The following is a 22,273-nucleotide window of genomic DNA, read 5'->3' as shown; positions in this document are numbered from 1 at the left end:
CCCTGTATGGTCACGGTGCTCAGTCTCAGCAGACGCTACTGAAGTCTGAAGTGAGGCTCGCCTTTGTCTTCCATATAGGAGTTTTGGAGCATTTGAAAATGGGACTGAATGGGGTGCCTGGGTGGCTCTGTCGGTTAAGTGTCCGACTTCAGCTCAGGTCATGATCTCACAGTTCGTGGGTTCGAGCCCTACGTCGGGCTTTGTGCTGACAGCTAGCTCAGAGCCTGGAGCCTGTTTTAGATTCTGTACCTCCCTCTCTCTCTGACCCTCTCCTGCTCACACTGTCTCTCTGTCTCTCAGAAATAAATAAAACACTAAAAAAATGAGAATGGGACTGAAGCTTCTTGGACCCCTCACTGTGATGTGTCCAGTGTTAGAGTTTCCTTATGTGGATCCAAACCCCTGCGTGCCTGGTATGAGGCTAGGATAGCAGTGTCTCTGTCCCCAGAGGCTACTGGAAGTCTGCCTCTTTGTGTGGTGCTGACAGAAAGTGGAAAAACAGCATTCTGTGTGAACTTCAGAGGGAGAGAGGGAAGAGGCTAGATTCCCAGGGGCTCCCCAGGGCCGAGCCTGCGCGCGTCACACTCAGAGAAGGCCAGTCGGTTGTTGAGTTTAGCCTTGCTGTCAGCAAGAGCCGATGTGAGCCCACTGGGGGATCGGTGAGGGACTTCCAAGGACGGTTATTGCTATGATGAAGTTAGAAGAGTGACATTTGTTACAGAGCCCAGATGAAGAGAGGTGGCTGGGGGCTTTCCCGGGTTAAACGCAGAGCAGGTCTCTGTTCCTAGGATCCAGAATCTACTATTAGCCTTCTTTTTTTTTTTTTTTAATTTTATTTTTAGAGTGAGAGAAAGATAAAGAGGGAGGGGCAGAGGGAGAGAGAGAATGAAGACCGATATGGGGCTCCTTCCCACGACCGTGAGATCATGACATGAGCCAAAATCAAGAGTTGGAAACTTAACTGGCTGACCACCTAGGTGCCCCTCCCCCTTTTAAAGTAATCTCCACATACAATGTGGCTTGAACTCACAACTTTGAGATCAAGGTCGCATGCTCTACTGCCTGAGCCCGCCAGACACCCCTACTGTTAGCCTTCCTGAAGTAAGGCCAGGTGTGGGACAGGGTCGGTCCTCTGCGCTCCTCATCACCACCCTTAGCTTTTCCCTGTGCTCACAGGACAGAGCCGGGAGGGCGTGGGGCACACAGCACAGGGAGTCTGGTGGCCGTGTCCACGAGTGAGGAGGGAGGACTGGGCCACGAGGGGCAAAGTGTCTTCTCTGACCAGAACATGGGCCGAGCTCTCTTCCCTGAGGGAATGGGAGAAGAGCTGAGTGATTCTTGGTCTCTGCAGACAGAGGCTAAGGTACAGGGGTGAAACCGAAGGCCTACAGCGGAAATGTGCAGCGAGGGCATTGGGACCAGACAGTCATCACAGGCGTCAAAGACCAGAGCATGGAGGGGCACCTGGGTGGCTCAGTTGGTTAAGCGTCCGGCTTTGGCTCAGGTCATGATATCAACGTTCGTGAGTTTGAGCCCCACATCAGGGTCTATGCTGTCAGTGCAGAGCCGACTTTGGATCCTCTGTCCCTCTTTCTCTCTAGTCTCTCTCTCTTTCTCTCTCTCAAAAATAAATTAAAAAAAAAAAAAAACATTAGAGGTGCCTGGGGGACTCAGTCAGTTGAGTGTCCGACTTCAGCTCAGGTCATGATCTCAGTTTGTAGGTTCAAGCCCCACATCGGGCTCTGTGCTGACAGCTCAGAGCCTGGAACCTGCTTCAAATTCTGTGTCTCCCTCTCTCTCTCCCCCTCCCCTGCTTGCTCTCTCTCTCTTTCAACAATAAGTACACATTAAAAAATTAAAAATAAAATAAAATAAAAACATTAAAAAAAATAAAGGCCAGAGCATGGAGAGGCTGAGAAAAGTGGGTTCTCCGCATGTGTGCCGCGCCACTGGGCCTTCCGGCATCTGCTGGCATGGCCTGTGCAGTGATGGCTGGTGAGTGGCTTGGGAGACAGGTTCCATGTCCCACCACACATCCAAGTGGACAGAGAGAGAGGCACTGAGCTCCATTGCCGGGTGTCGGGTCTGGGGAGACTGGCAGTGCTCAGGAAGGCTGCGGCCCCCACCAGATCTCTGCCTCTGCCTGGAGCAGAGATTAGGGCCAGAGATGAGGATTTGGAGCCACTGGCGGAGAGGGGGTCGTGGAGCCGTGACAGTGGACGAGGTCACCTGGAGCAGGTGGGAGGGAGAACAGGAGCTTGGATGGAAGTCTGGGGAACTCCGGCCAGAGGAGTGGCCAAGGGCAGGACTTGGAGAGAGGTCAGCCATCCCACAAGGAGGTGGCAGACTGAGCTGGGTCAAAAGGATGGAATGTCACAGAACAGCCAAGAAAGCACGGGACAGTGTCCATGGATTTCACAATTAGACTATCAGAAAATGCTTTTTTCAAAGGCAATCAAAACCAGAGAAGAAGGAAAGAAAAATGAAAAATGAATGGCATTTTTAAAAAATGGTTTTTTGCTGTTTTTATTTTTACTTTTTAATTTATATCCAAGTTAGTTAGCATATAGTGCAGCAATGATTTCAGGAATAGGTTCCTTAATTCCCCTTACCCATTTACCCCCTCCCCGCTCCCACAACCCCTCCAGTAACTCTCTGTTTGTTCTCTATATTTAAGAGTCTCTTATGTTTCTTCCCTCTCCCTGTTTTTACATTATTTTTGTTTCCCTTCCCTTATGTTTTGTATCTTAAAGTCCTCATATGAGTGAAGCCATATGATATTTGTCTTTCTCTGACTAATTTCACTTAGCATAATACCCTCTAGTTCCATCCACATAGTTGCAAATGGCAAGATTTCATTCTTTTTGACTGCCGAGTAATACTCCATTGTGTATGTGTCCCACATCTTTATCCATTCATTCATCAGTGGACATTTGGGCTCTTTCCATACTTTGGCTATTGTCGATAGTGCTGCTATAAACATTGGAGCTCATGTGCCCCCTTTGAAACAGCACACCTGTATCCCTTGGATAAATACTAGTAGTGCAATTGCTGGGTCATAGATAGTTCTATTTTTAATTTTTTTGAGGAATCTCCATACTGTTTTCCAGAGTGGCTGCACCAGTTTGCATTCCCACCAGCAGTGCAAAAGAGATCCTCTTTCTCTGCATCCTCGCCAACATCTGTGGTTACCTGAGTTGTTAATGTTAGCCCTTCTGATGGGTGTGAAGTGGTATCTCATTGTGGTTTTGATGTGTATTTACCTGATGATGAGTGATGTTGAGCATTTTATCATGTGTTGTTTGGCCATATGGGTGTCTTCTTTGGAGAATGTCTATTCATGTCTTTTGCCCATTTCTTCACTGGATTATTTGTTTTTTTGAGTGTTGAGTATAAGTTCGTTACAGATTTTGGAATCTAACCCTTCATCTGATACATCTTTGCAAATATCTCCTCCTGTTCTGTTGGTTGCCTTTTAGTTTTGCTGATTAGTTTTGCTGATTGTTTTCTTCACTGTGCAGAAGCTTTTTATTTTGATGAAGTCCCATAGTTCATTCTTGCTTTTGTTTCTCTCTGGAGACGTGTTGAGTAAGAAGTTGCTGCAGCCAAGGTCAAAGAGGTTTTGCCTGCTTTCTCCTCAAGGACTTTGCTGGCTTCCTGTCTTGTGTTTAGGTCTTTCATCCATTGTGAGTTTACTTTTGTGTGTGGTGTGAGAAAGTGGTCCAGGTTCATTTTTCTACATGTCGCTGTCCAGTTTTCCCAGCACCACTTGCTGAAGAGACTGTCTTTATTCCTTTAGATATTCTTTTCTGTTTTGTCAAAGATTAGTTGGCCATATGTTTCTGGGTCCATTTCTGGGTTCTCTCTTCTGTTCCATTGATCTGAGTATCTGTTTTTGTGCCAAAGAGTTGGATGCTTAACCGACTGAGCCACCCAGGCGCCCCTGGCATTTTTTAATATTAAAAAGACAGTCTGGGGGCAGCAGGATGGTTCAGTCAGTTGAGCGCCCTACTTCAACTCAGGTCATGATCTCATGGTTTGTGAGTTCAAGTCCCGTGTCAGACTTCTCACTGTCAGTGCAGAGCCCACTTCAGATCCTCTGTCCCCCTCTCTCTCTGCCCCTCCCCGCTTATGCTCTCTCACTCAAAAATAAATAAAACATTTTTTTTAAATAAGAAAGACAGTCTTTCAGCAGAGATCACGAAGTCCCTCACCACAGAAGGACAAGCACTGCTTATAGGGGAAGCCCCTGAACCTGGCTCCTGGGCGCAGCCACGGAGCACGGATGTAGGCAAGCAGCTGGCTACTGGCTCTGATCCCACAGGTGGAGATGACAGGGGGCTGTTTGTATCGTAATAAACATTATGACTTGGGGGAAGGGAAGTGCTAAACTGTATCTTTAAATATGTATTTGATTTTGTTATTTTCCTCAAAGATTGATTGCATATGTGCCATGTTGGAATAGTTTAGTAATAGTGGTATATTAAAAACGCATTAGATTCACCACATCCTTTTTGTTTTTAAGAGAGAGAAAAAAAGAGGGTACAAGTGAGAGGGGGCTGAAAGAGAGGGAGAGAGAGAATCCCATCAGGGGCAGGAAGCGGGGGAGAGAGAGAGAGAGAGAGAGAGAGAGAAGCAAGCAAGTCTTGTGCTCACCCAGTCAGCCGAGGTCAGGCTCAAACTCATGAGCCGTGAGATAATGACCAGAGCCAACGTCAGATGCTTAACCAACTGAGCCACCCAGGTGCCCCACAATTAAAAAAAATTTTTTTAATAAATGTTTATTTTTGAGAGGGGGGAAGGGCAGAAAGAGAGGGAGCTGGAGGATCCTAAGCGGGCTACGCACTGACCGCAGTGATCCTGATATGGGGCTCGAACCCATGAACCGTGAGATCGTGACCGAAGCTGAAGTCAGACACTCAACCGAGCCATTCGAGTGCCCCTTCAACGATTTATTTTTAAATTTTTTAAACATTTATTTATTTTTGAGGACAGAAAGAGACCGAGTGTTAGTGGGAGAGGGGCAAAGAGAGAGGGAGACACAAAATCCGAAGCAGCTCCAGGCTCCGAGCTGTCAGCACAGAGCCCGACATAGGGCTCGAACCCAGGAACCGTGGGATCATGACCTGAGCCGAAGTCGGGCCCCCAACTGACTGAACCACCCAGGTGCCCCCCTACAATTTATTTTTAAAGGAGGCATTAGGAACCAGATTGTGGTGATAGTTATACAACTAAAGCAATTCACTAAAAATCATTGACTCATGCACTTAAAACAGGTGAATTTTATGGTAGGTAAATTATATTTCAATTAAGTTATTTTAATAATAGATTAGAGAGTAGCTCACAGAATTCCTGGTTTTATGTATGAATATGTTGCTGATAAAGTACGTGTGTGGGTTACTTCCAGTAGAACAGTCTGCCGGGTAGAAATTTAGGTCGGTATTTGGACATCAGCTGCACCTGCTATGATTTGTGCTATTAGATGAAACAAAAAGCTTCTCTAAAATAAGTATCCTTTTTTCTGTGTGGATTAGTGGTATTCAAACTTTTTTGCTCATGAACTCCCTTAGAACATTTGCGTTATCTAAAAATTTTCATCAAAAGTGTAAATAACCTTGGATTAAGTAAGCTTCTCAGATATGATACCAGAAATACAAGCTAAAAGGGAAAAAATAGATACATTGGACTGAATCCAAATTAAAAACTCCTATTCCTCAAAGGACACTTTTAAGAAAGTGAAAAGATCATCTACAGAATGAGAGAAAATATTTGCAAATCATATATCTGGTACAGAACTTATATCTAAAACATGTAAAGAACTCTTACAAGTCAACAATAAATAGACAACTCAATTTAAAAATGGGTATATGAGCGGCTCCTGGGTGGCTTAGTCGGTTAAGCGTCCGACTTTCGCTTAGGTCATGATCTCGCGGTTCGTGGGTTCGAGCCCCGTGTCGGGCTCTGTGCTGGCTGCCGGCTCGGAGCCTGGAGCCTGTTTCAGTCTGTGGCTCCCTCTCTCTCTGACCCTCCCCTACTCATGCTGTCTCTCTCCTAGAAATAAATAAAACATTTAAAAAAAATTTTTTTTTAAAAATGGGTATATGAGGTTCTCCAGGGAAACTGAAGCCAGTAGGGAGGTGCGTGTACGTGTGTAAAGTATGAGAGAGAGACATTTATTTTAAGGAACTGGTTCATGCCATCATGGAGGCTGGCAGACACAAAATCTGCTGGGAGGGCTGGCAATCTGGAGACCCAGGGAGGAGCTGGTATTGCAGTTCAAGTGTGAAGGCCATCTGCTGGTGGAAGTCCTTCTTCGGTGAGGAAGAGCCACTTTTGTTCTAGTAAGCTCTACAGCTGATTGGTTGAGGCCCACCCACAGTATGGAGGGCAATTTGATTGACTCAGAGTCCACCAACTTAAACGTCAATCTCATCCAAAAAAACACCCTCACAGAAACTTTCAAAATACTATTTGGCTAAATATTCAGACACCATGGCCCTGCCATGTTGACACATAAAATTAACAATGCACAAAGGATTTGAATAAACATCTATTCAGAGATAATATACAGATGCCAACACGCACATGACAAGATGCTCTACATCATCGCCATATGGGAAATGCACATCAAAACAACAATGGGATATCACTTCACATCTGCTAGGATGGCTCCAATCAAAAAGATGGACAATGGCAAGGGTTGACTAGGACATGGAGAAATTGGAACCATGCTACACAACCAGTAGGAATGCAAAATGGTGCAGCCACTTTGGAAAAGAGTTTGGCGGTTCCTCAAAAGTAAACATATTGGAGCACCTGGGTGTCTCGGTCAGTTAAGTGTCTGACTTTGGCTTAGGTCATGATCTCACAGTTCGTGAGTTTGAGCCCCGGGTCGGGCTCTCTGCTGATAGCTTGGAGACTGGAGCCTGCCTCATAGTCTGTATCTCTCTCTCAGCCCCTCCCCCTGCCTCAAAAATACATGAACATAAAAAAATTTTTAAAGGTTAAACATATTTACCATATGACCCAGCAATTCCACTCTTCAGATATACCCAAGAGAAATGAAGACATATGTCCACACAGAAACTTGTACACGAATGTTCACAGCAGCTTTATTCATAATAGACAAAAAGTGGAAACAACCCAGGTATTCATCATCTGATGAGTAGATAAGCAATATATGTCAGAGTCTTAGGATGGAATATTATTCAGCTGCAAAAAGATACATTGTACAACATGGCTGAAACATGAAAGCGTTATGTTCAGTGACAAAAAACTAAACACCAAAGACCACATATCATGTGATTTCCATTTATAGGAAAACTCCAGAATGGGCAAATAGAGACAAAGTAGATGGTGGTTATCAGGGGCTGGGGGAGTAGGAAATGAGGAGTGACTGCCGAGGAGTATGTGGTTTTCTGAGGGGTGACGAAGGTGTTCTGGAATTGGATAGCAGGGATGAACATACAACTCTAAGCGTACTGAAAATACTAAATTGGTAACTTTAAAAGCTGAACCTTATAGTGTGTAAATTGTAATAAAGCTGTTAATTGGGGTGCCTGGGTTGAGTGTCCAACTCTTGATTTCAGCTCAGGTCGTGATATCAAGGTTATGAGATGCAGCCCCGCCTTGGACTCTGCACTGGGCATGGAGCCTCCTTGAGATTCTCTTTCCCCCTCCCACTGCCCCTCCTCTGTGCTCACACGCACTCTTCCAGTCTACAGCATCTGTGTAGAAGAGCTGTCCAAGGGGTACATGGACAGTGATAGTTTTAAGAGTATTAGATTCCAGATACTTAATATAATAATTTAATGTTTCCCAGAGCTGCCCTCCCTTGAAATGGGCCAGTAGTTGAGGCTTCATGCAGGTTCCTTGTTCACAATATCCCTTCCTCTCTCTGTTGCCAAAGTGAAACTACACCTCTCACTTCTCCTGAATATTACATTGCCTATAAGATTTCATGGGCTTGGAATTTAAAAACCTCCAGGGGCCTAAACTGAAGCACAGTTTGAAGTATTGGTATCAGTGTTACTAGAGATAACGAGAGGCATTTGATAATGATAAAAGGGGTCATTCCATCAAGAATATATGACAATTATATATGCATCTAACAACAGGGCACCAAAATACATGAAGCAGAAACTGACATAAATGGAAAAAGAGACAACTCAACCATATTAGTTGGAGATTTTAGTTGGAGATTTCAATACTCTACTTCTGATAATGGATAGAACAGCTAAGAAGACCAAGAGGGACATAGAGGACATGAATAATACTATAAACTGGCTGGACTTCACAGACATCTAGAGAACACCCCACCCAATGACAGCAGAATGCACATTCTTCTCAAGGCAGTGGAACATTCTCCAGGATAAATCAAATGCTAAAGCAAACTTCAATAAATTTAAAAGAATAGAAATAATACAAAAATATGCTCTCTGACCACAATGGGACACTATCAGAAATTGACATGTGGAAATTTAAAGTATGCTCCTAAACAACCAACATATTGAAGAAGAAAGCAAAAGGAAAGTTGGAAAATAGTTCAAGATGAATAAAATCAAAGATAAAACACATGAAAAGTTTTGCCATGTTATTAGGATGCAGCAAAAGCCGTGCATAGAGCGAAATTTATATATATAAATGCCTGTATTTATAAAGAAGATCTTAAATCTGTGGCGCCTAGATGGCTCAGTCAGTTGAGCATCCAACTTTTGGCTCAGGTCATGATCTTATGGTTCGTGATTTCAAGCCCTCACTGCTGTCAGTTCAGAGCCTGCTTTGGATTCTCTGCTCTGTTCCTCCCTGCTCTCCCCCTTCCCCGCTCACACACTCTCTCTCAAAAATAAATAAACTTAAATCAATAACTTAACCTGATACTTTAAAACACTGAAAAAAGAAGAGGAAACTAAACAAAGCAAACAGGAGGAGATAATAAAGATTATAGTGGAAATTAATGAAGAAGGGAATAGATAAGCAATAGAGAAAATCCAAAGAGATCACAAAACTGACAAGCCTTGACTTAGATTGACCAAGAGAAAAAGAGAAAAGACTCACATTACTAGAATCAGAAATGAAAAAGGGTACATTATTACCAACCTTACATAATTAAAAAGAATACTATGAACAATAGTATTCCAATAATTTAGATCACTTAAATGAAATGAAGAAATTCTTGGAACGATGCAAACTACCAAAACTGACTCAAGAAGAAATTGATAACCTGAATAGGCCTATAATAAATAAAGAGACTGAATTAATAATAAGGAAAAAGACTTCACAAAGTCCAGATACCTTCACTGGTGAATATTACCAAACATTTAAAGAAGAATTAATACCCATCCTTCACCAGTTCTGCCAAAATATAGAAGAGAAGGAGCATTTCCCAAACTCTTGTGTGATATGAGTATCGCCCTGATACCAAAACCAGACAAAGACATTACAGGAAAAGAAAAATCACAGGCTAATCTTTCTCAGGAATATAAATGCAGAATTCCTCAAAAAATGCTAGCAAACTGAATCCAGTCACATATAAAAAAATTGTATATTATGACCAAGTGGTACTTATCCCAGGAATCCAAGGTTGGCTTGACCTCAGAGTTGGCAGTGAGTTCTTAGATACAATACCAGAAGCACAAGTAACAAAAGGAAAAGTAAAGGAGACTTCATCAAAATTAAAAACTTTGTGCTTCAAAGGACACCATCAATAAAGTAAAAAGACAACCTACAAGATGGGAAAAAAATATTTGCAAATTTTATATCTGTTAATGGACTAGTCTTTAGAGTATATAAAGAAATCTTACAAATAACCCAATTAAAAGTGAGCAGACTATTTGGATGACATTTCTCCAGATAATATATACAAACGGCCAATAAATACATGAAAAAAATACATGACATCATTATTCATCAGAGATCTACAAATCAAAACCACAATGAGATATTATTTCACACCCACTAGTATGGCTACAATCAAAAACTCAGAGGGGCACCTGCATGGCTCAGTCGGTTAAGCATCTGACTTCAGCTCAGGTCATGATCTCATGGATCGTGGGTTCAAGCTCCACGTCGGGCTCAGTGCTGACAGCTCAGAGCCTGGAGTTGGCTTCGGATTCTGGGTCTCCCTCTCTCTCTGCCCCTCCCCCACTCTTGCTCTGTCTCTCTGTCTCTCTATCTCTCAAAAATAAATAAACATTAAAAAATTTTAATCAGATAGGGGTGCCTGGGTGGCTTAGTCGGTTAAGCGTCCGACTTTCGCTTAGGTCATGATCTCGCGGTTCGTGGGTTTGAGCCCCGCATCAGGCTCTGTGCTGACTGCCAGCTCAGAGCCTGGAGTCTGTTTCAGTCTGTGACTCCCTCTCTCTCTGACCCTCCCCTGCTCACGCTGTCTCTCTCTCTCTCTCTCTCTCCTAGAAATTAAAAAAAAAAAATTAAAAAAAAATTTTAATCAGATAACAAGTGTCGACCGAGATGTGGTGACATCAGAGCCTTCATACATTGCTATAGGAATGAAAAATGGTGCAGCCACTTTGGAAAGCAACCTGGCAGTTCCTCAGAAAGCTAAACGTAGAGTTACCATTTGACCTAGCAACCCTACTCCTAGGTATATACCCAAAAGAGATGAAAACATCTATCCACACAAAACCTTGTACACAAGCATTTTAGCAGCATTACTTATAATAGCCAAAAGGTGAAAATGACCTAAATGAAAAGGGAAGCATGCAAATAAGCTGATGAACATATAAATAAAATACGACATACCCATATAATGGAATGTTATCTAGCTCTAAAAAGGAATGAAGAGCACTTGATTCATACTCTACAACATAGATGAACCTTGAAAACATGATGGTAGGAAAGAAGCCAGTTACCAAAGACAGTATATGATTCCATTTATGTGAAATGTCTCAACAGGAAAATCAATAGGGACAGAAAGCGAATTCGTGGTTGCTTAGGGCTGAGGGAAATGCGGGAATGTGGTGGTAGCTGAAGGTATGGAGTTTCTTTTCAAAGTGATGACAATGGCCTAAAATTGACTATGGTAATTTTGGCTCATTTTTTGTGAATATACTAAAAACCATTTGATTTATACACTTCTGACAGGAGAGTTGTATGGTACGTGAATTCTGTATCAGCAAAACTATGGTAAAATAATCTGACTTAGGGGTGCCTAGGTGGCTCAGTCGGTTAAGAGTCCGACTTGGGCTCGGGTCATGATCTCACGGTTCGTGGGTTCGAACCCTGCGTCGGGCTCTGTGCTGACAGCTAGCTCAGAGCCTGGAGCTTGTTTCAGATTCTGTACCTCCCTCTCTCTCTGACCCTCCACTGCTCACACTGTCTCTCTCTCTCAGAAATAAATAAGACATTAAAAAGTTTTTTTTTAAAGTAATATAATGGCAGTTATGCACCAAGAAGAAAGCAGGGACTTTGGAATCCACTAGACTGTGTAATCCAGGTTCTCCAAGAAGCAGGCACCGGATGGGATTGGATATAAAGAATTGTATTAAGGGAAGCAGTGTGTGAGATAAAATGGGAAGGAAGATAGGAAAGGATGAGAGAGCTGTCAGACCACGATGCAAGTCTGACCTGAGTGAAGGAGACAGGAAAGGATGGCTTGGGGGAATCACCCTAGTCTGCCATGCACCCTAAGAAAGTTTTTTTTTTAATAGTTTATTGTCAAGTTGGTTTCCATATAACACACAGTGCTCATCCCCACAAGTGCCCTCCTCCATGCCCATCACCCCCCTTCCCCTTCCCCCCTCCCCCATCAGCCCTCTGTTTGTTCTTGGCATTCAAGAGTCTCTCATGGTTTGCCTCCCTCCCTCTCCCCCACTACTTTTCCCCTTCTTCTCCCCCACGGTCCTCCGTTAAGTTCCTCCTCATCCTCCTATACGTGCACATATGGTATTTGTCCTTCTCTGCCTGACTTACTTTGCTCAGCATAACACCCTCAAGGTCCATCCGTGTTGCTACACATGGCCAGATTTCATTCTTTCTCATTGCCATAGAGTATTCCATCGTATAGATAAACCACATCTTCTTGATCCATTCGTCCGTTGATGGACACTTAGGCTCTTTCCATGTTTTAGCTATTGTTGAGAGTGCTGCTATGAACATTGGGGTCCACGTGCCCCTATGCATCAGCACTCCTGTGTCCCTTGGGTAAATTCCTAGCAGTGCTACTGCTGGGTCCTAGGGGAGTTCTGTTGTTAGTTTCCTGAGGAACCTCCACACTGTTTTCTAGAGGGGCTGCACCAGTTTACATTCCCACCAACAGTGTAGGAAGGCATGCACCCTAAGAAAATTTTGGCAAGGCTGTCAAGGAGTCTTCCAGCCCAAATTTGCCATCAGAGGAGTTTTGTGTCACACAGAAATGAATCTTCCTTAGTGTCCCGGCTACACTTTGTCATTGGATGGAGGTGCCCAAAGAGATGTGTCGTCCCTGCAACTGTGATGATGGATTTCCGAGTGCAGCTGAAACACCTGGTCAACTGAGCTCCCTAGAGTTGGACATCTGTTAGGCACTGTCTCGTGGCCGCCACACAGACTAAGGTTCAAATCCCAGTTCAACAACTTAGTAACCGTATGACCTTGCACGAGATACCTTCTCTGAGCCAGTTTCCTCATCAGTAAAATGGGGATAATAGCAGTGTCCACCGCCTAAGGGTATGTATATAAATTGCCAAACACAGAAAAAGCACGTAAGTGCTCAGTAAGTCGTAGCTGTGACTAATATTGTATTTACTACTTCTACCGTTATTATTTCTTTCTAGATTTTATGTACCTCCATAGTAGTACATTTCATAGTCTGTATATGATGAATATTCCATTTATTTTACTTAATGTATTGTAAATCTTTTCCCAAGTTATCATTCGTTCTCCCTAACTTTTTAAAGTTTGCATTATATCCTAGGGAGTACACATAACCTAGCTTACTTAACTGTTCTCCTAATCATTAGGGCTTTACAATTTTTTTTCTGTCATAAAATACTTTGTGGTGTGCTTGGGTGGCTCAGTCAGTTAAGTGTCAGACTTCCACTCAGGTAATGGTCTTGTGGTTCATGAGTTTGAACCCAGCGTTGGGCTCTGTGCCGACAGCTCAGAGCCTGGAGCTGTTTCAGATTCTGTGTCTCCCTCTCTCTCTGCCCCTCCCCTACACGGGCATGCACACTCTCTCTCTCTTTCCCCCAAATAAATACACATTAAATTTTTAAAAAATAAATAAAAAAGAATATTTTGTGATGGATATTTTTATATAGAAATATTTTTCCCCTGCATTTGATATTTTCTTTCAGCGTCCTGATGGGGATTATTAGTGTAGAGTGTGAACAAAGGCTGCTGATCCACATCTTGCAGTTCACTCTGCAGCAGGGAACCTGGTGTCCATTCAAACCCACAGCACATGAGAGTCCGCACTTCTCTGTACCCCTGACCAGCCTTAGGTCTCGTTCTTATATTTCTAAATATTTGCCTGCTGGGAGGGCAGAATGGCATCTTATTTGTTCCCTGTGACTTGTAAGGACGAACCATTTTCCAAATGTTTTTCCACAAGTGATTATTTTCTGAATTGTCCTTGCACATCAATTTATTGCGTTCTTAATTTTTTTTCAGTCCATTTATACACCTTGTCTAATAATTGCCTGAGCCGCTTCCCATTATTTTGCCTCAAACAGAGGTGAAGGAGTCTTTTGTCAGTCAAAACGTCTGGCATTTCTTTATTTCTGGTCCCCTTAAAGCTTAGAAAGCCCCTCTTTCCTGGAGAAAGCAAACCTCCCTTTGCAGATGGTTCCAAGTAAACCCACGGCTGAACTGCTTAAATGATTTTTTTTTTTTTAATTGCGAATGAGTCCAGCCCAATCTCATGACCATTTCCTGGGATGGCCTTCTCAGAAACGGGGTTCCCCCTCCTTCTGTGTTCTAGGACCCAGGACCCCCCTAGGAGGCGCGCGCGGGAGGAGCCGTGCCCGTGCAGAGGCGCGATGGACGGGGAGGCCGGGGGCGCGCCCGAGGTGCACAGGTCCCCGGCCCCCCGCGACTCCCACTTCTATGCCGTGGATCCGTATGAGCCCGAAGACAGGCTGCAGCCCTTCCCTGAAGAACACACGCGGCCGGGAAGACACGTCCCCGCCGAAATGACCAGCGAGCCCGCGGGGGCGGCCCCAGGTGAGGCCCAGGGCGACCTGGAGGGGGAGGTGGAGGAGCTCGAGGATGCGTACGCGCTCGGAGGTGGTGGCGAGTGGGGCGCGGCGCTCGCGGGCGGAAGCGCGCGGCGCGCGGAGGTGCCGGAGCCCCGGCTGCACCTGCCCGCGGCCGGGGCGCAGTGGGACCGGCGCCCGGGCGCCGAGGCCGAGGACGCGGGCTGGGGCGCGGCGAGCCGGGCCCTGCGGGAAGCCTACAGGTACGCGCACGGCCGGGCCAGCGAGGAGTACGAGTGCTACGTCATCCCCGAGGAGGCGGACGAGGACGAGGCCGCCCTGGGCTTCTGTGTCACCTGCAGAGCGCCGGTAAGGGCGTCGGAGGTTCCCGGTGCGCACGGAGAGCACGAGGTGGCCCCGCTCAGCCAGGCCCTGGAGAGCGCCAAGGTAAACGGGGCTCCCCAGCTGCCCCGAGTGCGTCTGTGTCTCAGGGACGCGGAATGGATGTAAAACACCTCCTACGGAAGAGAGGAAAGAGCATTCACGTCCCCTTGGGGTCCTCTGTTTCCCAGGACGAAATTCACAAAAACATGTTCAAACTGGAAAAGCAGATTATCGAGATGGAGAATTTTGCAAATCACTTGGAGGAGGTTTTCATCACAGTGGAGGTAAGAGCAGGTGCGGTGACGCGGTCAGACACGCGTGGCTTCCGCCGTGGCCGGGTCAGCAGCTGAGGCTGATGGGAGTCAGAGAGCCGCCGCCTCTCGCCCTTTCCCCTGCCTTCCCACGGGACCTTGGGCACATAACCCCCCTGGAACCGGTGACCGGTCCACATTCCCTACTGAACCAGAGGCTCCCGAGGGGAGGCAGGGTCTCTTCTCTCTATCCTCAGTCCCGCTTAGGGGGGTGGGGTCTTGCATGGTCCAGACTGGACAAGGCACCCATCCCTCCTTATTTCCCCAGCTGGTATCTGTTTCTCATAAGACTAACACGCGCCTGTGCCTGTCACCAAACACGTCACCGCCCCCCGGGTGGGCCGAGTAGGTATGTCGTACACCGCTGTGATGCCGGCCCTCAGCCTCCCCATCCAGATGAGGACAAGGACCAGGACTTTCCACCTTCCTTCTCTGCCTGTGGGTGCTCTACCTCTATTAATAGAGCCTCAGACTGTATACACAAGAACAACTTCATATGAATTAGCTAAACCCCAGGCCCCTTTTCCATGAAGCTGGACCTTCTTCAGCCCCAGTCTTAAGAGGGAGAACTTTGCACCAATCCCCTCTGTGGGGCACAGGGAAGGAGCGAGCATAAGGTACTTGTAGGAGGGACAGAGGTACAGCCACCCGGGCAAAATTCCCTACACTCACTTTGCCAGCTCACTCTCAGGTCCAAATACCCTCACCCTCAGTGAGGACTCTTGAGTTTCCCTTTTTACACCAACACTGGGGAGTCCCCCACTGCTATCCTTCTCTGCTGCCATTCTGAACAAGTCTTGGGCACCCAGCAGATGTTCAGTAAATACTCCCTGGGTCATCAATAAGAGCCTCTGCTTTGGAAATGTCTCTGTTAACCTGGTGAGGGTGGCATCAGTCACAACCCACTAAGCTCTCCCAGGCTTCGAACCTAAGAGGACCAGTAATGGACAGGATTTAATTGATATTACTCATCTGCCTTGCCCCAGGATTAAGTACGGTCTAATGGCTCCCTCCGCCTTCCTACGTTTTCTCATCTATGAGGCAGGACCATCTGGCCACGGTCCCTACGCCCCTTCCCCCTGCATCCTTCTCTTAGTTGATGCGAGGATCTGTGTGATCCTGGCGTTTGTAGGATGCAAGCAAGCATCAGAAAGTGGAGGTGAATGCCACAAGATGCTGGGGGCTCATTTCCCAGGGCAGACATCTCCATAGGTGTCCACCGTCCAGGGATACGGGGGCGGGCTGACTTGTCACTGACCGTGTTCCTGGGAGGTGGCCACAACAGAGGCGGGGTGGTTTGGGGCTGGGGATGGTGGGGGCCGGGGAAGATTGCAAAATGCTGCCGGGAGAGAAGGCAGTGCTTCTCATTAAGGTGATCCCAGGGGCTCGGGCGCCTGGGTGGTTCAGTTGGTTAAGCGTCTGACTCTTGATCTCAGGGATGTGAGTTCAAAGCCCCATGTTGGGCTCCACATTAGGCTCCATGCCGGGCGTGAAGCCTACTTTAAAAAAAAAATTATCCCAGGGGCTCTAGCCATAGACTCCTGGTCCCACCTCCCGCTGCAGCCGCCCCAGCGTCCTGGCCAGAGATGATAAGAAAAGGGTGGGAGTGACTAAAACATCTCTGGGTGGATATATTTTCATGCCCCAGATGACTCTGTAGTCCACATAGCACACTCACTGAAATAATAATGGCGGCGGTCAACCGTCTTGCAGGAGAACTTTGGAAGACAGGAACAAAACTTTGAGTCACATTACAACGAGATTTTGGAAACACTTGCTCAAAAATACGAAGAAAAAATACACGCTCTAGGGGAGAAAAAGAAAGCGAAGCTGGAAGCCTTGTATGAACAGCTGGTCAGCTGTGGGGAAAACCTGGATACCTGTAAGGAGCTCATGGAAACCATAGAGGAGATGTGTCATGAAGAGAAGGTTGACTTCATAAAGGTCAGTCACGAGGTGAAATGAGATCGTGAACCGAAGGGACAGTATGGCTGGGGTAGGTTAGGTGGTCCCTGTCTGCCTGGAGGGGTTGCAGTTGACTTCTGTCGTCAGCATCCATCTGATTCCTGGGTGGTCATGATGGTGAGGCGATCACCCATGTCTCTGTGCCCCGCCGTAAGTAGCTGAGCAGACTCACACCGGCTGACCCCTTCCCTCCCCCATTCCTCAGGCAACACCAGCCTTCCTTCCTCTGTCCCAGAGACCTGCCCCCTCGCCAGGAAGCTGAGCAACATCAGCGCTCTGAGAGTTTTCTGGTTACCTCAGACGGCCTCTTAGAGCTCTGAGGAGGAGGTAATCCAGGCTAAAAAGGCACACTCCGACTCTCCAGTTACAACGGCACCAATTTTAAATCTTTATAAACTCAAACATGCAAAAAAAAAAATCCATTTCTTAATTTGCTTGGAATCCAATTAAATCTGAGCTCAAGGTCCCATGCTTCTGGGCTGTGGGAATTTCAATCTCAATCAGCGCTGAGGTCCCCTGTCTTCACAAAGTCCCACAGGAATATGGCCGGTTGTGGTATCCAGGATGTGGGGGAGGGGCCTACAGCCTCTGAAGCTTCCCCATTGCCAAATATGGCCTCCACACTGACCCCGCCCATAGGGGGTCCCTTAAAGCCCAACAGCACTTCCTCCCCACCCTGCTTGGGACGAGGGACCCATGACAAGCTGGAAAGCAAGTCTGCAGGCACCACTAGGGCCTTCGACACTCAGGCCTTTTGAACCACAGGTCCCACAACATTGCGGTATCTCTGAGACATAATCCCGAATGTGCAGAAAGTGGTATGTGTGGAAATGCTCTCCTCACTGTTATTTGTGATGATGAAAAATTAGAAACAACCAAAATGTCCCTCACCAGAGGAATGGTTAAGTAAACGATGGAATTCCCATTCCGTGAGCTGTTCTGCAGTCTTTCCAACGGGTGGGCCAAAAGACCATTTCTGACACAGGGGCGCTTCCGGAACATCCCTGGGGAAACGCAGTCTTCGAAGAAATGCACAGGCAGACTGAGAGTGGTTTTGTTATTGGGGAAAGGGCTGCCATTTCTCTTTTCCCTAATCTCCAAATTTTAAAATGTGCTTATATCACGATATAGTTCGAAAAGGAAATTTATTTTCAAAATCAAATTTAGTATTTTCTCCTTTTCCTCCTCCTTTTTAGGATGCTGTGGCTATGGCTGACAGGTAATACTCTTACTCTGACGCGTATTTTCTTTTCCCGTCTCTTGATCCTCTAGATGTCACTAGACTCAACTCCACTTGGGTAGGTGCTCCCAGTTACAGTTTTCACATCTGCCCCTGAGCTCCAACAGCGCTGGCTTTGGGGGCATGGTGGGGGTCACTAGGGCCTGCTAGTACCAAATCTCAGACACCGCAGCCAGCAAGCCTGTGGTCAGGCCACCCCTGTGAGCCCCTCCTTTCACGAGGAGGAGCCAGTGTCCAGTACCTCCCACACCCCTGAGCTGTGCCAGGACCCAGACTGTGCACCACAGAAAGCACACACGGCTGTAGAGCCAGAGAGGAGCTCAAATCCCTTTATGCCCATGACCCTGGGCAAGTCCAACCAGTCTAGGACTCCCCTTCCTTATTTACAGACAGGGAGAGTTTTATAGGAATTAAGTGAGATAATGTCTGTAAAGCCACACGCACATTGAGGCTTGATAACATAAGGATTAAGAAACGAAAGACAGACCTGATTTCAGAGTCTGCCCCTGCTGCTTACAAACCCTGTGACTGCCGGGGAGCGGGTGCAAGAAAGCTCACAGCCCCAGTCCCCCGTCAGCAAGCTGAGTACGCTCGGCCCCGTGGAGAAGAAACCCCAGTCTGTGCATGGTGGGGCCTGGGGTGGCGTGGGGATGGAAGCTTCTGGGTCAGCACCTGAGAGGTCTTCTAGAGGGTGTAGATCTGAAGCTCTTAGGCACATGCCCCCCAAATGACCCACCCCTACTCCCCTCAAATGCACAAACCAATTCCCCCATCCCCGTGGGGGACCCCCCTGGGTCAGTCACCGGAGCAGATGACAGCCAGCAGTGCGTTAAAGAAATAAAAATTCAGCAAAGAGCCCTTCGCATTTATTACCAATGACCCGGCACTGTAGACCCCCCCTAAGGCATGTGCCCCCTCTTTCTTGTTAGCATGTCTTTTTATACCAACAGACTCGGGAAATTCTTGAATACAGAAACAGACGTGGAAATCTCTGCACAGCCTGACTTTGAAGACCAGACCTTGGACTTCTCTGACGTGGAGCAGCTCATGGGCTCCATTAACACCATCCCAGGTGCAGATTTTGCCTGTGTGCACACTTCACAGAAAGTTCCAAGTCCCTGAACTTTGAGTTAGAACTTTTGATAGCTAAAAAAACCTCATAAAGATTTAGAAACAGGTTTTTTATTTTCCCCCCTCTAATTTCATGTCCTCACAGCTTGTATGTAAAGTGAGGACAGAGGCTGACCTCCCCGGGGAAGTTCCCACCCTTACTTTGCAGGGAGCCAATATCTGGCCCTGGGCAGCCTTGAAATGTTGTGTTCATAGCCTGCCCAGATTCATAAACCCCTGTCTGTTCTCCTGCCTGAGTTACTCCAGGCGAGTAGCCCGAATTTTACTTACTTAGCTAGCACAGTGGCTAAGAAGTGAGCTTTGGGACCCTGTGGAGCTGGTAAGAATCCCAGCCCTTCCACTTCCTAGCTGTGTGACTGTAGACAACTTGCCTAGCTTCTCTGACTCTTGGTTTCCTTGTCCACAAAATGGACATAATAAAGCCTCATGGGGACATGGTGGGAGTTGTGTGAGGCAATGTATGTATAGCACATCACGTGGTAGCAGGTGGCTCTTAAAAACATTATTGTGGGGGCACCTCAGTGGCTCAGTTGGTTAAGTGTCTGACTCTTGATTTCAGATCAGGTCATGATCTCGTGGTTCATGAGTTCAAGGCCCATGTTGGCCTCTGTGCTCACAGTGCTGCTTGGGAGCCTGCTTGGGATTCTCTCTCTCTACCCCCTCTCCCTGCCCCTCCCCTGCTCTCTCTCTCTCTCAATAAATAAACTTAAAAATATTATTGTGATTACCTACTTTTTTAAAAAAAAGGTATTACTTAAGTTTATTTATTTTGAGAGAGAGAGAGAGCAAGCAGGGGAGGGGCACACAGAGAAGGAGAGAGGCAGAGAATGCCAAGCAGACCCCTCAGTATCAGCACAGAGCCCAATGCTGTCTGGGCTCAAACTCACGAACTGTGAGCTCATGACCTGAGCTGAAATCAAGGGCCCAACGTTCAACTGACTGAGCCACCCAGGTGCCCCTATTTTGATTACTAATTTCTAAGAATAATACTGTAATTTAGCCCTTTTATTTTTGACTGCTCACCTTTTCCTCACCAACACCCAACTATGTTGTAAAAATGTACATGTCATTTTAGGTTTTCCCTTTACACAGACTTTTTTTGAAATAGAAAGGGCATTTATTCCCTCTTGTAACCTGCTTTAAAAAAATTTTTTTTTGGGGCGCCTGGGTGGCTTAGTCGGTTAAGCGTCCGACTTTCGCTTAGGTCATGATCTCGCGGTTCGTGGGTTCGAGCCCCGCGTCGGGCTCCGTGCTGACTGCCAGCTCAGAGCCTGGAGTCTGTTTCAGTCTGTGACTCCCTCTCTCTCTGACCCTCCCCTGCTCACGCTGTCTCTCTCTATCTCTCCTAGAAATAAATAAAAGACATTAAAAAAAATTTTTTTTAACACTTATTCATTTTTGAGAGTGAGAGAGACAGAGCGTGAGTGGGAGAGGGCCAGAGAGACGGGGAGACACAGAATCAGAAGCAGGCTCCAGGCTCCAAGCTGTCAGCACAGAGCCCGGCACAGGGCTCAAACTCACAAGCCATGATCATGACCTGAGCCAAAGTCGGACGCTTAACCTACTGAGCCACCCAGGCACCCCATAACCTGCTTTTTTAGTCAAAATTTTAATCAATATTTCTTGTATTGTAAATCCTTCTATAACATCATTTTAATGGGTGTATACCTTAATTTGTTTACTTGGTTCTCTTTTTTTTTATTTTAATTTTTTTATTTTAATTTTTTAATGCTTTATTTATTTCTGAGAGAGAGAGAGAGAGAGAGCGTGAGCAGGGGAGGGTCAGAGAGAGAGGGAGACACAGAATCCGAAGCAGGCTCCAGGCTCTGAGCTGCCAGCACAGAGCCCGACGCGGGGCTCGAACCCACGAACCGTGAGATCATGACCTGAGCCGAAGTCGGACGCTCAACCAACTGAGCCACCCAGGCGCCCCTGTTTACTTGGTTCTCAACTGGACTGGCTGCTAGGATGTTTCTAGGTTTTTCACCATTAGAGACCACACTGTAATGGACGTCCTCATTGATAAATCTTGGTGGCCATTCTTAGACTCATGGTTCATGGGGTGATCTCACTGAGCTTCGATGTCCAATGGATGGTCCCTCCCTTTCCAAGGGGTGGTGCTGCCCAGATCATCAGGCTCAGGTATTTGGAAGGAAAGGCATGGTCACTCAAGTCAGTGCTTGAGAAACGCCGACACTTCCCCCCCTCTACCCCACCCCCCAGTCCAGGTCTTATACAGACCATCACCTGGTGCCTTCTGGCAGGCTCCCAACCCCAGGGCCCCTCTCTTCTCTCTGCACCTCCTGCCCTTCTTGCTGTCCCTTGAGGGTATAGAAGGGCACCCTCTGTACATTCTGGACTTTGTCATTAGGTTCTTTCTCTTCCTCCTCTCCTTTGTCATGTTAGGACCTTCCAGGCCCCGGCCAGAGAGGAAGGGCTGAGCTGCGGCTGGGAAGCACCTTCAGGTTTACTTGTGCTCTTACCTGGACAGATTAATGTCAAAATCAGAAGTCAAGGTTGTTTGGCAAAGACTGGGCTGCAGGCAGATGCTGCCGAGGGAGAAGAGTCCACAGAGGAGAGACGAGGGTGTCTCGGTTGTGTGTGAATCTGGGGAGGCAGAGTATTAACCTACAGAAAATGAAAGAATTAACTCAGGGCGCCTGGGTGGCTGAGTCAGTTAGGCGTCCGACTTCGGCGCAAGTCATGATCCCAAGGTCTTGAGCTCTGTGCTGACAGCTCAGAGCCTGGAGCTGCTTCGGATTCCGTGTCTCCCTCTCTCTCTGCCCTTTCCCCACTCACGCTCTGTCTCGTGCTCTCTCTCTTTCTCTCAAAAATAAATAAACATTAAAAATTAAAAAAAAAAAAAGAATTAACTCAGTAGGTGGATTCTCAAGATGGTTCTGAAAAGCACATTTGGCCCAACCCAGTCTTCCCCCATCATGATGAAGACACGGCTGGCGGACGGCTCTCCCGGTGAAGCTGCTCCTCTCCTCTGTTCTCTCCGGGGTTGTGGGCGGCACTGCCGTGGTCCAGGCTGCCTCGGCCTCTCCGGATGGCGTGGGAGGGGTCAGAGGACCCATGCCTGTAGCAGGGCTTGCATACCACCC

At 46.8% G+C, this 22,273-nt stretch overlaps 1 protein-coding gene across 1 annotated transcript in view; it reads left to right on the top strand.

Moving 5' to 3' along the window:
* FSD2 (fibronectin type III and SPRY domain containing 2) overlaps window positions 1-22,273 on the top strand; it is a 47,305-nt gene that overhangs the window by 10,447 nt on the left and 14,585 nt on the right. Inside the window, exons 3-7 of the mRNA XM_039216527.1 lie at window positions 13,922-14,582; window positions 14,708-14,803; window positions 16,544-16,774; window positions 17,992-18,014; window positions 18,986-19,107. Coding sequence (XP_039072458.1) covers window positions 13,980-14,582; window positions 14,708-14,803; window positions 16,544-16,774; window positions 17,992-18,014; window positions 18,986-19,107 — 1,075 coding nt within the window. The 5' untranslated portion in view covers window positions 13,922-13,979. The remainder of the gene's footprint in view (window positions 1-13,921; window positions 14,583-14,707; window positions 14,804-16,543; window positions 16,775-17,991; window positions 18,015-18,985; window positions 19,108-22,273) is intronic.

The sequence above is a fragment of the Hyaena hyaena genome, unplaced genomic scaffold, assembly GCF_003009895.1.
Source record: "Hyaena hyaena isolate Hyena2069 unplaced genomic scaffold, ASM300989v1 scaffold_13, whole genome shotgun sequence".
Taxonomy (NCBI): domain Eukaryota; kingdom Metazoa; phylum Chordata; class Mammalia; order Carnivora; family Hyaenidae; genus Hyaena; species Hyaena hyaena.
Note: the sequence above shows the minus strand (reverse complement) of the source record. Positions and strands in the feature narration are given on the sequence as shown.